Source organism: Onychostoma macrolepis, chromosome 15, assembly GCF_012432095.1.
Source record: "Onychostoma macrolepis isolate SWU-2019 chromosome 15, ASM1243209v1, whole genome shotgun sequence".
In the NCBI taxonomy this organism is placed as follows: Eukaryota; Metazoa; Chordata; class Actinopteri; order Cypriniformes; family Cyprinidae; genus Onychostoma; species Onychostoma macrolepis.
This window is the reverse complement of record NC_081169.1, coordinates 26,215,653-26,231,577: the sequence shown is the minus strand read 5'-3', so window position 1 is coordinate 26,231,577 and position 15,925 is coordinate 26,215,653. Positions and strand designations below refer to the sequence as shown.

The 15,925-nt window shown below is 32.7% G+C and overlaps 1 protein-coding gene across 1 annotated transcript in view; it reads left to right on the top strand.

Moving 5' to 3' along the window:
• The window catches only part of si:ch211-281l24.3 (uncharacterized), a 65,916-nt gene that overhangs the window by 35,527 nt on the left and 14,464 nt on the right, over positions 1-15,925 (top strand). Inside the window, 2 exon segments of the mRNA XM_058799250.1 lie at positions 7,924-8,337; positions 10,301-10,714. Of these exon segments, the coding sequence (XP_058655233.1) occupies positions 7,924-8,337; positions 10,301-10,714 (828 nt within the window).

The following is a 15,925-nucleotide window of genomic DNA, read 5'->3' as shown; positions in this document are numbered from 1 at the left end:
GTAGAATTTAAAGTTTGAAGTTATAAATATATTTTACTTGGAATTGTTTATTTTTACAAATGTTAAGTAAATATCAACGTCATGATCCTGTTGTTCCCATCATGCACTTGGGCATGAATAATTAAGTTTTTTTTTTTTTTTTTTTTGCTGTTTTCGAGATGTATTTACACTGTTTTGTGGTTGCTTTTGTTGTTAGGTTAAGTACTTTGCTGTTTCGTGACATCTGGAGTTAATTTTTTACTCAAAATGACAGATTCATACTCAAACAATATTCACTGATTGTCACCGTCATTGTGTATTCAGGTCTCTGTGTTCATTCAGTTAATAACTATACTGAATCAACATATTACCTTAAAATGAATAATGAGCAGTCTACTTGCTTACATACGCGCTTGTAACTTAACCACATGCTTTATAGGCATTTTTCTTTTGAGTAAAGTTTACAAACATGACTGGGTGAAATGTAATTGAGTATTGTAGGGTAAACTTAAAATAATTAAGTACAAATTACTCATCAAACTCTACCTGGCCACGTTAAATTTACTTATTGCCTTTACTAATTTTAAATAACTTAGGTAGATTTTACTTAATTTTTATTTTAGAAGTTTTTGCACGCATTTTTTTAAGTAAAATTTAAATACGGAATTAAGTAAATTTAACTTATTTTTTTCAGTAAGAACCTTTTTAAGCACCTTTATTTTTAAGAGTGTAGATAATATACAGAGGAAACTATATATTTTTAGGCCATTTGTTCCCCCAAAAGTGTGGACACTTGTTCTGCAGGACTGTACGTGTCATTAAGTCATGTGGTTTTGTTTAGAGGAGACTCTAAAATGTTAACTTATGTTACTCATATCCTCTAAGCATCTATTCAGTCTGTTGTCACAGTGTGTTGCATTCTGATCAGTGCCTCATAGAATACACTCAGAGCACACAGTGACAACAACCGCAAATCACCTGAGAAAATACAGACTGCTTTTATATTCATATTTTTGAGAACGGCTTACACTTACTTAGAATAAAGCAGACTAATAATTAAATCTCTTAAAGGGGTCATGGCATGGATTTTTAAATTATTTTAAGATTTTTTTACTTATAATGTTAATGAAGGTTTTAACACACACAAAAACATATGCATAATCAAAAATAGTTTCAATCCTCATTCTGCCCCTTGGTCTGAAATTATTGTTATTTAAGGGGAGGTTTCTTTAAGGCTTGAAAGTAAATGGCCACTGTTATGATTGGCTGACGTCAGATACAACAGTACATCAGTGTAGAAAGATGCTGTTTGCAGCCTGATTTAGTTACAACATCTACCAGCAGAGATTACCTGAACCAAATTAACCAGTTAAGCCTTTATCCCTGACTTGTACTACTCCGTTTTTATTGTCAAGAGATATAATACACAACACCTGATTATGATATTTGTCACTTTTACTGCATTTCCATCTTACAGATATATTCACTAATCAGGAATATCAAATCTCTCAAACAACAAGTTATTCATCACAAAAACAGATCAATATATATCTCTAAATTATTTAAATTTATGCAAAAACTATTTACAAAAGAAAGGGGGTGTGGATGCAATATCTATTAATAAACATAAAAACAGGATCTATAACAAAAAAAAATAAACATTTGGTTCAACAGGAGTTATATACTCAACTACTACTCAGATTTTTGTTCAGTTAACAGGGTTCCCACGGGTCCTTGAAATCCTTGAAAGTTTGTGAATCTGATTAAACATTTTCAAGGCCCTGGAAAGTTTTAGAAAATAAACAAACATAGATACAGGTCCTTGAAAATTCCATATTATTCCCTCCGGTCCGCTAATGTGTTATTTCGCCAACACTTTGTGCATACTAGCTTGCTTGATTTACGTTGCACATTTATGCGTTATGTTAAGTGTTTCCCACGTGAGGTACTTTGTGTTGTTCGTTGCCATGACGTTCACACGCACCCAAAACTACTAAGATGGTACCACAACGTTTCACAGACACATCGTGAAACATTGCAAAAATAGGCTGAAACCGCTGAAACGTGATGACTGGAAAATGCAAGTTTCAAGATATTTGGCTCACCAAAGAAGATTACAAAGAATGGCTTGCCAGAGATCCAAAGGAAGTAATGTTGAATTGCTTTGCTTGTTAAGATAATGTAAAGCCATGAGGCAAAAAAACTTAAAAGCATATTCATATATCTTAAAAATTCTGGTTACATGAGCCTAAGCTCTTTTCAATAAAATCCATGCAAAAGTTAATATCAGATCATTTTAGAATACAGTGTAGTATGTACCAAATATTATTCAATTTTATGCAAAACAGAAATACAACAAATATCAGATTTCTGTCATATGGCCAAAAATAAATGCAAAAAAAAAAAAAATTGCTTTTTTGCATAGTTGTGTTTGACACATGAAAACTGTAGCAATGTATCTTACAAGGTGACGCGATGTAACCTTTGCTCTCACTTGAAATGTGTCCCCACATTAAGTCCTTGAATTTGAGGGTATTAGACCTGGAACGTCCTTGAAAGGTCCTTGAATTTGAAGTTAACCAAGGTGTGGGAACCCTGAGTTAAATACTTTGTAGAATGACAATGTCCTTTCTACGGAGCCCCTAAAGGGCTAAAAAAAAAAAAAAAAAAGACTTTCTCGTGCGCACGAGAAACTATAGTTACAGTTTCCTGTTGCATCACTTCTGCCATCTTACACAGAAGAAAACAAGAGCATACGTGTGCATGAATTAGCCTAATTGAGATCTATTTTGGCCTTCAATACTAAAACATTGTGTCTGTTCTTGCATTCGGACACAGATAAATCATCACTGAACAGCATAAGAACAGCTTTTTCCCTCAGGCTATATTCCACCTGAACAATACATAGCCTAACATCTCAGGACTGTCCATCTGTACATAACTTCTCAAAACTTTTCATCTGTAAAATAGCACATTCATAATTCTTTCTATTTTCTCTATAGGCCTATGTTGTACATAACCTAAAACATTTGCACATTCATAATTCTATTTTATCTATATTTTTATTACCATAGTTATTGTTTTTTAATGCATTGTCTATTCTGTTTATTATTAGCCTCATATTTCATTCTATTACCTTAAATTATATGCATGACTACACTCTCTCTGTACTCTCTCCACTGGATGCTCCTGTCACCAAGACGAATTTCTTGTGTTTTTGTGCGTGTAAACACACTTGACAATAAAGCTCTTCCTGATTCTGACATTTAAAACGCATTTTGAGGTCTAGAAGGATTGGTAGCTACAGTATAAAAGCTCAAATTTTTGATTTCGATATGGCAATAGCCTATTGTCCCACATAAAACTTTAAAAGCCAGTCAAATATGTATATAATCGAAGCGATTATTTATTTTTGATAATTATTACTTTACTTCAGTTTGGTTTTCAATAACTGCTGTTAGTTTCGTTTCATTTTCGTTTTTTATTTCTTTGACATTTTTCTTTCTTTCTTGATAAATAAATGCCTTTATTTTCGTTAAATACAGTTCCTAATATAACATGTCTTACGATTTTCAAACATATGCTGACGAAAACAATACGATCGCGCTGACATTTGCAAAGCGAGTGCCTTTCCTCGAGTGCGCGATCTCCCTTATAAAGTACAATTATTGCGTATTGATCTATGCATTACAGTAGGTCTTAATATAGATCTGTCTCAATGTTAATCATACATAAAAAGAAAATGTGGAATCACTTGCATGCTCCTGATGAAACTACCGTTTATTTGCATATTTGTTCTTATATTGAATAACAAAGATAAAAAAAAATAGCTATATTGTGATTGATAAATATATAGTCATTATTATTAAGAAAATAATTGGAGGAAAATATGCAACGTTGCTTGGTGATTTTGCTCTGTAATCTTTAACTCGATTTTTCTGCTGCCCGCCTCTATTGCCTTCAAACGGCTGTAGCTCAGTCATTTTTTGTCTGATTCCAACAAGTCATATATAATTTTAGAAGGTATTTTAAATGGAGAATGTGAAAATAATATGTTTGAAAATTTGCGCATTCCGACTCATTTTGCCAGCACGGGTCACATTTATTTTTTAGAATTATTACTTTATTGTAGTTATAGGCTTTCAATAACTGTTTCATTTTAGTTTTTCATTTATTTTGACATTTCTTTCTTTATTTGCCTGCATGCCTTTATTTCCGTTAAATACAGTTCTTAATACAACATATTTTACTGTTTAAACATGAATACAATATTTATTACATTTAAACTCGTTTTACAAGCATTTTAGAAGTAAATGAAATATCGTATACATTTAAATGGTAAAATATGTTATATTAGGAACTGTATTTAACGAAAATAAAGGCATTTATTTATCAAGAAAGAAAGAAAAATGTCAAAGAAATAAAAAACGAAAATTAAACGAAACTAACAGCAGTTATTGAAAACCAAACTGAAGTAAAGTAATAATTATCAAAAATAAATAATCGCTTTCGATTATATACATATTTGACTGGCTTTTAAAGTTTTATGTGGGACAATAGGCTATTGCCATATCGAAATCAAAAATTTGAGCTTTTATACTGTAGCTACCAATCCTTCTAGACCTCAAAATGCGTTTTAAATGTCAGAATCAGAAAGAGCTTTATTGTCAAGTGTGTTTACACACACAAAAACACAAGAAATTCGTCTTGGTGACAGGAGCATCCAGTGGAGAGAGTACAGAGAGAGTGTAGTTATGCATATAATTTAAGGTAATAGAATGAAATAGAAGGCTAATAATAAACAGAATAGACAATGCATTAAAAAAAAACAATAACTATGGTAATAAAAATATAGATAAAATAGAATTATGAATGTGCAAATGTTTTAGGTTATGTACAACATAGGCCTATAGAGAAAATAGAAAGAATTATGAATGTGCTATTTTACAGATGAAAAGTTTTGAGAAGTTATGTACAGATGGACAGTCCTGAGATGTTAGGCTATGTATTGCTCAGGTGGAATATAGCCTGAGGGAAAAAGCTGTTCTTATGCTGTTCAGTGATGATTTATCTGTGTCCGAATGCAAGAACAGACACAATGTTTTAGTATTGAAGGCCAAAATAGATCTCAATTAGGCTAATTCATGCACATGCATGCTCTTGTTTTCTTCTGTGTAAGATGGCAGAAGTGATGCAACAGGAAACTGTAACTATAGTTTCTCGTGCGCACGAGAAAGTCTTTTTTTTTTTTTTTTGCCAATGTCCCTTTAGGGGCTCCGTACCTTTCTCCTAATACCACTATTAAGAAAGAAAGAAAAAAAATATATATATATATATATATGACGAGCTTCTTGATATATCTCACCAAAAACATAATAAATTGAGGTTCCTGTGAGATTTTATTTAGAGCGTTATACCACAAACAGCCACCGGGTGACACACAAACTCCATTGACACTTTTTTTATGCATTTGTCTGTCACAAATGTCTAAATTTCTTTGTCAGTATTACATCTATCACAAAATAACCACCACATATGAAATCTTGAGACTCTGACCTTTCCAACGTTATGTATTTTGTTAAGATTCTAAAAAGATTTGGTTGTAAAATACCATATTTTGTAATATGACACTTGACACGGCTACTTAATGGGAGGAGACCTCTAAAAGATTTTAAAGGACCATTTCCATGGCAACACAATTTCCAATTTCAAAATGGTTTTCACAGGATGAATATTGAGTTTTAAAGCTTTCAAATGACATATCATTTAGGGTGATTACTAAAACATTTGATAGAGTAAAGAGGCAATAAAATATGTAATGGCTGTGACACGGGGTTAACTAAAATACAAACTCATTCAATCTTTTCAAATCATTCCATCAGCTTTCATATGTATTTTATATTTAAACGATTTAATTTGTCACCTGCAGTATTTTTGTTCATACTGTACATTAAACATTGAAGTGATAATTATTTGTGTCTCCACAGGTTTGACGTTTATAACTCAGAGAGAGAAGCTTCTGTAAAGTTTCTACTGAAACTGATTGTTTCTGCGTCAGAGTTTGATGCAAATAAAGGAGAAAATTACACTGAACTATTAACATCTGTGTGCAGCTACACATCTTTCCCTTTTAATGAGGATTATTTTGATTCTGAATATCAGATTTATCAGGGTGATTTCCTGCTGGATCTGTGTTCACATGTGAAGGACTATGAGACTCAAACAGGCAGGAGTGTCCTTCCAGCATTACAGCCAATTTATCAGTCAGCTCCTGCAGTTTCATGGGGGCTTTTGAAAATCACTTACTCTAATGCTAGTAAAATCACTACAAAATGACAACATAATAAATATACTCTTAAAATTCATTCTTATAAATTTCCATAAAATTAAAAAAAAAAAAAAAAAAGTGAAACATTCAAAAACTTTAAAGGGATAAACTTAAATTTTTTTTTAGTTTGACAGCTTGAATAAATGCTACATGTATAATAAACATCAGCCTTTATAAGGTTTTAGTTTTCAGTTGCAAATGTTTATTTCTTAGAACAGAATAAAAACCGTTCCTCATATAGTCAGTGGGAGCTTTCTTAATCATTACACATTTTACTGCCAGCAGTCGGTTCAAATGCCTGTCTGTCCCCACAGCTTCAGATGCACACTTTCTGAGACCAGTTTTTCTTCCACTTGTATATTATTGCCTCATAGTGATTAAATTCTGACAGTTATTTTATGCTTTGAACTCATATGCAAGCATTAATAAATTTTACAAAGAAAAATGTATATCTGTAAACTGTTACTATAATAGTTTTAGGATTTAAACCATCACAAAAAGAAACTAATATAATTAAGTGTTTATATTGCTTTTTATCTCAATTCTGGCAATTTTTGGACTAGTCTCTTTGTGTCAGGATTTTTAATTCTTAAAGTTTATTTTGTCAAATGAATTTTGTAAACGGATTTTGTACAGTGCAACTTTTAAACTGAAGAAAGGACCAAAATGCTGGAGCTTTAATACAAAGATAGGATGAGTTTAAGTTTGTGTAATCTTTAAAAGTATTATGTACAGTTAGATTGTCATTATCAAAGAATAAACCCAATAGAGTGATCAGGACACGACACGCTGCTTCACCACAAAACATAGGATAAAATGCTCCTGTTTACTGCTGATCTTATTTTGTATTAGTTTATATCTGACTAAACTGTTTAGTCAAATTATTGTCATTTGATCATTTTCACAATAGTATGTAACAGTGCCTGTGCACTTTTTCAGTGGCCTGGTCTCTGTAAGTATTTTCCCATTCATTTTCCACACGGGGATTTTTAAAAAGTCATTGTTACAGAACTTTAAGAAATTAAACAAAGCCAACTAGGTCTAAGGTGAATAACAACATTACAAACATTCATTTGAGACAAAATTATTTAAGAACCTACAAAAAACAAGACAAAGGTATAAAACTAATGAAGGAATCAACTACAGATTTACAAAGCATTGCAGACAAAAAAAAACAACAACAAAACAAACTGTTGATTTTAAGTTGTTGATTCAAAAGATACAAATCATGTGTTTTAAGGTCATTTCAAATCAACAAGATGTATACAAGTAGTTTGCAAGTGTAGAAAGACCGGCTCAATTACGTCATTCACAGTGCTTTATGGGAGAAACTTCTTTGGCACTATTTTATGATTCTATGTTTGGTGGATATTTCTCTGCAGGATTATATGTACTGCAGTTCTTCACCAGAAATTGCACAGTTAAGAATATTTCAAAAATTAAGATATAATGTGAATCTGAGTTCATGGAAGATCTGTCTTTATACAGACTTAGCATTAAAAGTCATTTTCCTGTGAAGAAAATGAATGGAATTTTTACTTTCGGAGCCAAACTGCTGCACAATAACACTTTAAACACAATAACACATCTCTAACAGAATCTTGTTCACTCTTTAGGTTTGTTGTACCACACAATAAAACAGCTGAATCATGGGACAAAAGAAAGAGATTATTCATACTGAATTTGTGTCTGCAAGCTGCTCTCCATCAGAAAGAGACAATAGAAGAAACTGAGAAGAAACTGCTTTCATCTGTGGATTATGAGAAATGTGCTTTCCTGCTGGATCTGTGTTCACATGTGAAGGACTATGAGACTCAAACAGGCAGGAGTGTCCTTCCAGCATTACAGCCAATTTATCAGTCAGCTCCTGCAGTCTGGAGAATAAAGCTCTCAGAGAGAAAGAGCTCCATCCTCCTAGAAGTGCTGAAACTCCAAACAGAGAAGAAACCAGTAGAGCTGATAGACTGGACAGATGAAGAGAGTGAAGTGAAGGGATTCCTCCAGTGTCTGCCCTACATCTCACAGCTGAGGTCTGTATTTAATAATTTTTTACTATTTTAAATTTAATATTGGATAAAAACATTGTCACTTGTGCATGTTTTAAAACTAATGTGTAATTCTTTTTATTTGACAAATCCAAATTTTTTAATCTTTTAATAAACCTTTTCTATAAACTCTGAAAATAATCCATTATTCTGAAACAGTTTGCTTTGGAGCAGCTACAATAAAGAGGGTCACACACCAGATCTGGCAGGCAGATGATATACAGCTTCTTAAAATTTGAAATCATTGTTTTCTCTGAATATACACATGCCATGCTGCCATTTGCCATCCATCAGTGTTGCCCAGACATGTTTCGGGGCTTCTGAAAATCACTTACTCTAATGCTAGTAAAATCACTACATAATAAATATATTCTTAAAATTAATTCTTATAAATTTCCATAAAATTTGAAGAAAAAAAAATGAAACATTTAAAGACTTTCAAGGGATAAACTTAACAGACTGCAAGTTTGATAGCTTGAATAAATGCTATATGTATAATAAACATCAGCCTTTATAAGGTTTTAGTTTTCAGTTGCAAATGTTTATTTCTTAGAACAGAATACAAACCTTTCCTCATATAGTCAGTGGGAGCTTTCTTAATCATTACACATTTTACTGCCAGCAGTCGGTTCAAATGCCTGTCTGTCCCCACAGCTTCAGATGCACACTTTCTGAGACCAGTTTTTCTTCCACTTGTATATTATTGCCTCATAGTGATTAAATTCTGACAGTTATTTTATGCTTTGAACTCATATGCAAGCATTAATAAATTTTACAAAGAAAAATGTATATCTGTAAACTGTTACTATAATAGTTTTAGGATTTAAACCATCACAAAAAGAAAATATAATTTTTTAAGTGTTTATATTGCTTTTTATCTCAATTCTGGCAATTTTTGGACTAGTCTCTTTGTGTCAGGATTTTTAATTCTTAAAGTTTATTTTGTCAAATGAATTTTGTAAACAGATTTTGTACAGTGCAACTTTTAAACTGAAGAAAGGACCAAAATGCTGGAGCTTTAATACAAAGATAGGATGAGTTTAAGTTTGTGTAATCTTTAAAAGTATTATGTACAGTTAGATTGTCATTATCAAAGAATAAACCCAATAGAGTGATCAGGACACGACACGCTGCTTCACCACAAAACATAGGATAAAATGCTCTTCTGTTTACTGCTGATCTTATTTTGTATTAGTTTATATCTGACTAAACTGTTTAGTCAAATTATTGTCATTTGATCATTTTCACAATAGTATGTAACAGTGCCTGTGCACTTTTTCAGTGGCCTGGTCTCTGTAAGTATTTTCCCATTCATTTTCCACAGAGATTTTTAAAAAGTCATTGTTACAGAACTTTAAGAAATTAAACAAAGCCAACTAGGTCTAAGGTGAATAACATTACAAACATTCATTTGAGACAAAATTATTTAAGAACCTACAAAAAACAAGACAAAGGTATAAAACTAATGAAGGAATCAACTACAGATTTACAAAGCATTGCAGACAAAAAAAAAATAAAATAAAAAAACTTTTGATTTTAAGTTGTTGATTCAAAAGATACAAATGATGTGTTTTAAGGTAATTTCAAATCAACAAGATGTATACAAGTAGTTTGCAAGAAAGACCGGCTCAATTACGTCATTCACAGTGCTTTATGGGAGAAACTTCTTTGGCACTATTTTATGATTCTATGTTTGGTGGATATTTCTCTGCAGGATTATATGTACTGCAGTTCTTCACCAGAAATTGCACAGTTAAGAATATTTCAAAAATTAAGATATAATGTGAATCTGAGTTCATGGAAGATCTGTCTTTATACAGACTTAGCATTAAAAGTCATTTTCCTGTGAAGAAAATGAATGGAATTTTTACTTTCGGAGCCCAACTGCTGCACAATAACACTTTAAACACAATAACACATCTCTAACAGAATCTTGTTCACTCTTTAGGTTTGTTGTACCACACAATAAAACAGCTGAATCATGGGACAAAAGAAAGAGATTATTCATACTGAATTTGTGTCTGCAAGCTGCTCTCCATCAGAAAGAGACAATAGAAGAAACTGAGAAGAAACTGCTTTCATCTGTGGATTATGAGAAATGTGCTTTCCTGCTGGATCTGTGTTCACATGTGAAGGACTATGAGACTCAAACAGGCAGGAGTGTCCTTCCAGCATTACAGCCAATTTATCAGTCAGCTCCTGCAGTCTGGAGAATAAAGCTCTCAGAGAGAAAGAGCTCCATCCTCCTAGAAGTGCTGAAACTCCAAACAGAGAAGAAACCAGTAGAGCTGATAGACTGGACAGATGAAGAGAGTGAAGTGAAGGGATTCCTCCAGTGTCTGCCCTACATCTCACAGCTGAGGTGAGTCTCTATGAACATAACAATCTATTACAAACATCCTACTTCAAGCTGAGTTTAATAAAGCCACTGTTAACTGAAACAAGTTGTGTTCAGAGTCAGACCAATTAAATGTTTGTTTTTGTCAGTAGATTTTTATTTTTCATATAAATGACAAATGATTATGAAGCAGAGTGGCCGATACTGACCGTATGACTTCAGCTTTCCCCGATCACACAATGATGTCACTCAAAATCAAGCGATAGATGGAGCCTACAGTAAAAATATTGGATATGCATCAGTCAACTACAATATAATGAGGACTTTCACTGACTGACTTTTTGAATCATTCAGTCATCCATCCATACACGACATGCTTATGAACGTATTTAAATGATTAAAATGATGTCATTTTAATATTAAAATACATTTTTCTATCATACACTCTTAAAAATAAAGGTGCTTCACGATGCCATAGAAGAACATTTTTGTCTAAATGGTTCCATAAACCTTTAACATCTGAAGAACTTTTCTGTTTCACAAAAGATTCTTTGTGGCGAAAGAACGTTCTTCAGATTATAAAAAGGTAAGAAAGAGATGATTCTTTAAAGAACCTTTGACTGAATGGTTCTTTATGGAACCAAAAATGGTTGTTCTGTGGCATCGCTGCACTGATAAAAATGATTTTGTGGTGAAGTAAATACTACAGAAAAACAAATGTAATTTCTACATTAAATAATTTAGTTCAGGCAAGAATTTAAATAGAGTAAATTCAATATTAGTACTCAGTTTAAGCTTGTAGAATTTAAAGTTTGAAGTTATAAATATATTTTACTTGGAATTGTTTGTTATTTTTACAAATGTTAAGTAAATATCAACGTCATGATCCTGTTGTTCCCATCATGCACTTGGGCATGAATAATTAATAAGGTTTTTTTTTTTCTTTTTTTTGCTGTTTTCGAGATGTATTTACACTGTTTTGTGGTTGCTTTTGTTGTTAGGTTAAGTACTTTGCTGTTTCGTGACATCTGGAGTTAATTTTTTACTCAAAATGACAGATTCATGCTCAAACAATATTCACTGATTGTCACCGTCATTGTGTATTCAGGTCTCTGTGTTCATTCAGTTAATAACTATACTGAATCAACATATTACCTTAAAATGAATAATGAGCAGTCTACTTGCTTACATACGCGCTTGTAACTTAACCACATGCTTTATAGGCATTTTTCTTTTGAGTAAAGTTTACAAACATGACTGGGTGAAATGTAATTGAGTATTGTAGGGTAAACTTAAAATAATTAAGTACAAATTACTCATCAAACTCTACCTGGCCACGTTAAATTTACTTATTGCCTTTACTAATTTTAAATAACTTAGGTAGATTTTACTTAATTTTTATTTTAGAAGTTTTTGCACGCATTTTTTTTAAGTAAAATTTAAATACGGAATTAAGTAAATTTAACTTATTTTTTTCAGTAAGAACCTTTAAGCACCTTTATTTTTAAGAGTGTAGATAATATACAGAGGAAACTATATATTTTTAGGCCATTTGTTCCCCCAAAAGTGTGGACACTTGTTCTGCAGGACTGTACGTGTCATTAAGTCATGTGGTTTTGTTTAGAGGAGACTCTAAAATGTTAACTTAAGTTACTCATATCCTCTAAGCATCTATTCAGTCTGTTGTCAGTGCATTGCATTCTGATCAGTGCCTCATAGAATACACTCAGAGCACACAGTGACAACAACCGCAAATCACCTGAGAAAATACACACTGTTTTTATATTCATATTTTTGAGAATGGCTTACACTTACTTAGAATAAAGCAGACTAATAATTAAATCTCTTAAAGGGGTCATGGCATGGATTCTTAAATTATTTTAAGATTTTTTTACTTATGTTAATGAAGGTTTTAACACACACAAAAACATATGCATAATCAAAAATAGTTTCAACCCTCGTTCTGCCCCTTGGTCTGAAATTATTGTTATTTAAGGGGAGGTTTCTTTAAGGCTTGAAATTAAATGGTCACTGTTATGATTGGCTGACGTCAGATACAACAGTACAAATACAACAGTGCATCAGTGTAGAAAGATGCTGTTTGCAGCCTGATTTAGTTACAACATCTACCAGCAGAGATTACCTGAACCAAATTAACCAGTTAAGCCTTTATCCCTGACTTGTACTACTCAGTTTTTATTGCCAAGAGATATAATACACAACACCTGATTATGATATTTGTCACTTTTACTGCATTTCCATCTTACAGATATATTCACTAATCAGGAATATCAAATCTCTCAAACAAGTTATTCATCACAAAAACAGATCAATATATCTCTCTAAATTATTTCAATTTATGCAAAAACTATTTACAAAAGAAAGGGGGTGTGGATGCAATATCTATTAATAAACATAAAAACAGGATCTATAACAAAAAAAAATAAACATTTGGTTCAACAGGAGTTATATACACTGGTGTCAAAAGTATTCATTCATTACTCAGGTAGAAGTATAGATATTAGGGTTTAAAAAGACTTCTGTAGAAGTAAAAGTATCAACTCAAGCTTTTTACTCAAGTAAAAGTGTAAAAGTACTGGTTTCAAAACTACTTAAAGTATAAAAGTAATGTAAGGAAAAAAATGCCATTAAGGACAAAAGCTTAGGCCGCGCCACAATAGTGCACAATAGACCCCCTATTGTGCACTACCCCACCTCCTCAAAAAAACATTTTTCTAAAGGCCATAATGACTATAATGTTATATGTTAATGTTGAAAAATTTGGGATGCACTAAGCTACCTGTTTCAGCCGCATATATGCCCATTAAAAATGAACGCATTTTAGTACAATGCAAATACATTAAAGAACCATATATGTGTACTACTGAGCATTAACGTGTTTCATGGAGCGGAAGATATGATGACTAGTTGCCTATAAGTATTGTAATGGTGCAAAAAGTCAAACTTCAGAGGAATGTCATCAATAACCTTTATTGGAATGTAAATGTACACACAAGCTTAGCTGCAGGAATCTGTGAGGGCAACGGACAAAAAAATTGCTGTACCCAGGGCAGGCTTAGTAACAATTACCCTTGTATGGTTGTCTATATACAGGGGTGCACATAAGTTTTTCAGCCTGGTTCTCATATGAGAACCTGGAGATTTTGTTTGGTCCTCAAACAGGCCATGGCATGTAGTGTGACCCATAAAATATAACTCTAAAAAAATGTATTAATAATAGTGATAATAATATTATTGCACTTCATTTATTAATTTTTGTTTTGTTATATATATATATATATATATATATATATAACTAACTAAAAAAAATAAACTAAATAATCAAGTGTGATAATACAAATGCAATTATTTCATAGTAAACTTAAAAATAAAATGTTAATATTTTTATTATCATTATTATTATCATTCATTTTCAAACGTAAAATCAGCGAGCTTTTATTTTGGCGGGTTGCCGGCAAGTAAGTATTATGCGCTTCCGGGTTTAGCGCTGCTGATGGATGAGCGTCAGTGAATGAAATGTCACAGACAGTTTTGCTTTGAAAACGGCAGCAGGTAGCCTAGATTGTGCTTTCAGTTTGAATAGAAATCTTATACAGTACAGTTTGTCGATCTAAAATGGTAATTGTGCATTAACAGCTGTCAACCATGTCGGTACGCAAATGCGCTGTCAGAACTTATTTACACAGCGCATTTTTAATTTTGGTCGCGCATGCGGACCACTTATGTGCACCCCTGTCTATATACAATAAACATTAGTGCTGTCAAAATTAATGATTAATCCAAGTGATTAATAAACTCAATCCTGATACCTTCCTGGTTTGTACTATGCTCAATTCTATAGCTAATGGCAACAATGTCACATTTAACTAGAAGATGCAACAAACACTTTGGACTCAATGCTGTATGTACAACAACAGGGTAATCTACATCAGTTACATTTCGCTCGAGTTCTCTTCTTGAGTCTCTGCCACGGACATCTTCGTACTTGGCTACATACGTCTGCTGTGTCCAGTGTTGGGGTAACGAGTTACAAAGTTAGTATAGCCTACTTATCACAACATTGTCAATCGCAAACGCTCATTTATTCAAACGTCTCTCTACCGAACTACTTACTGTAGCTTAATTTGCGGAGGACGAAAAGAAAGCACCTGTTTGATAAATGAGCCAGTAGTGGAGAAATAATAACTTAAGAAATAATCTTATTTGAGTAACGACCCCAACATTGGCTATATATGTCTTTGCTGGAGTGTGACGTGATTTGTGTCATGTGCAGGTGGATCACGTACAAACCAATAAGGTGTCGGAATGGTATATGTTTATACTTCTCATCCAACCACAATCAAATTCACTCTCTCCGGATGGCGCGATTTATCTGGATAGTTTTTTTTTTTTTTTTTTTTTTTAACGATGACAAGCCGAAATGAAATACGAGTAACGAGGCTATTTTTAAAATGTAAGGAGTAGAAAGTACAGATAATGGCGTGAAAATGTAAGGAGTAGAAGTAAAAAGTCGGCTGAAAAATAATTACTCCAGTAAAGTATAGATACCCAAAATTTCTACTTAAGTAAGGTAACGAAGTATTTGTACTTCGTTACTTGACACCTCTGGTTATATACTCAACTACTACTCAGATTTTTGTTCAGTTAACAGGGTTCCCACGGGTCCTTGAAATCCTTGAAAGTTTGTGAATCTGATTAAACATTTTAAGGCCCTGGAAAGTTTTAGAAAATAAACAAACATAGATACAGGTCCTTGAAAATTCCATATTATTCCCTCCGGTTCCACTAATGTGTTATTTCACCAACACTTTGTGCATACTAGCTTGCTTGATTTACGTTGCACATTTATGCGTTATGTTAAGTGTTTCCCGCGTGAGGTACTTTGTGTTGTTCGTTGCCATGACGTTCACACGCACCCAAAACTACTAAGATGGTACCACAACGTTTCACAGACACATCGTGAAACATTGCAAAAATAGGCTGAAACGTGATGACTGTAAAATGCAAGTTTCAAGATATTTGGCTCACCAAAGAAGATTACAAAGAATGGCTTGCCAGAGATCCAAAGGAAGTAATGTTGAATTGCTTTGCTTGTTAAGATAATGTAAAGCCATGAGGCAAAAAAAAACAACTTAAAAGCATATTCATATATCTTAAAAATTCTGGTTACATGAGCCTAAGCTCTTTTCAATAAAATTCATGCAAAAGTTAATA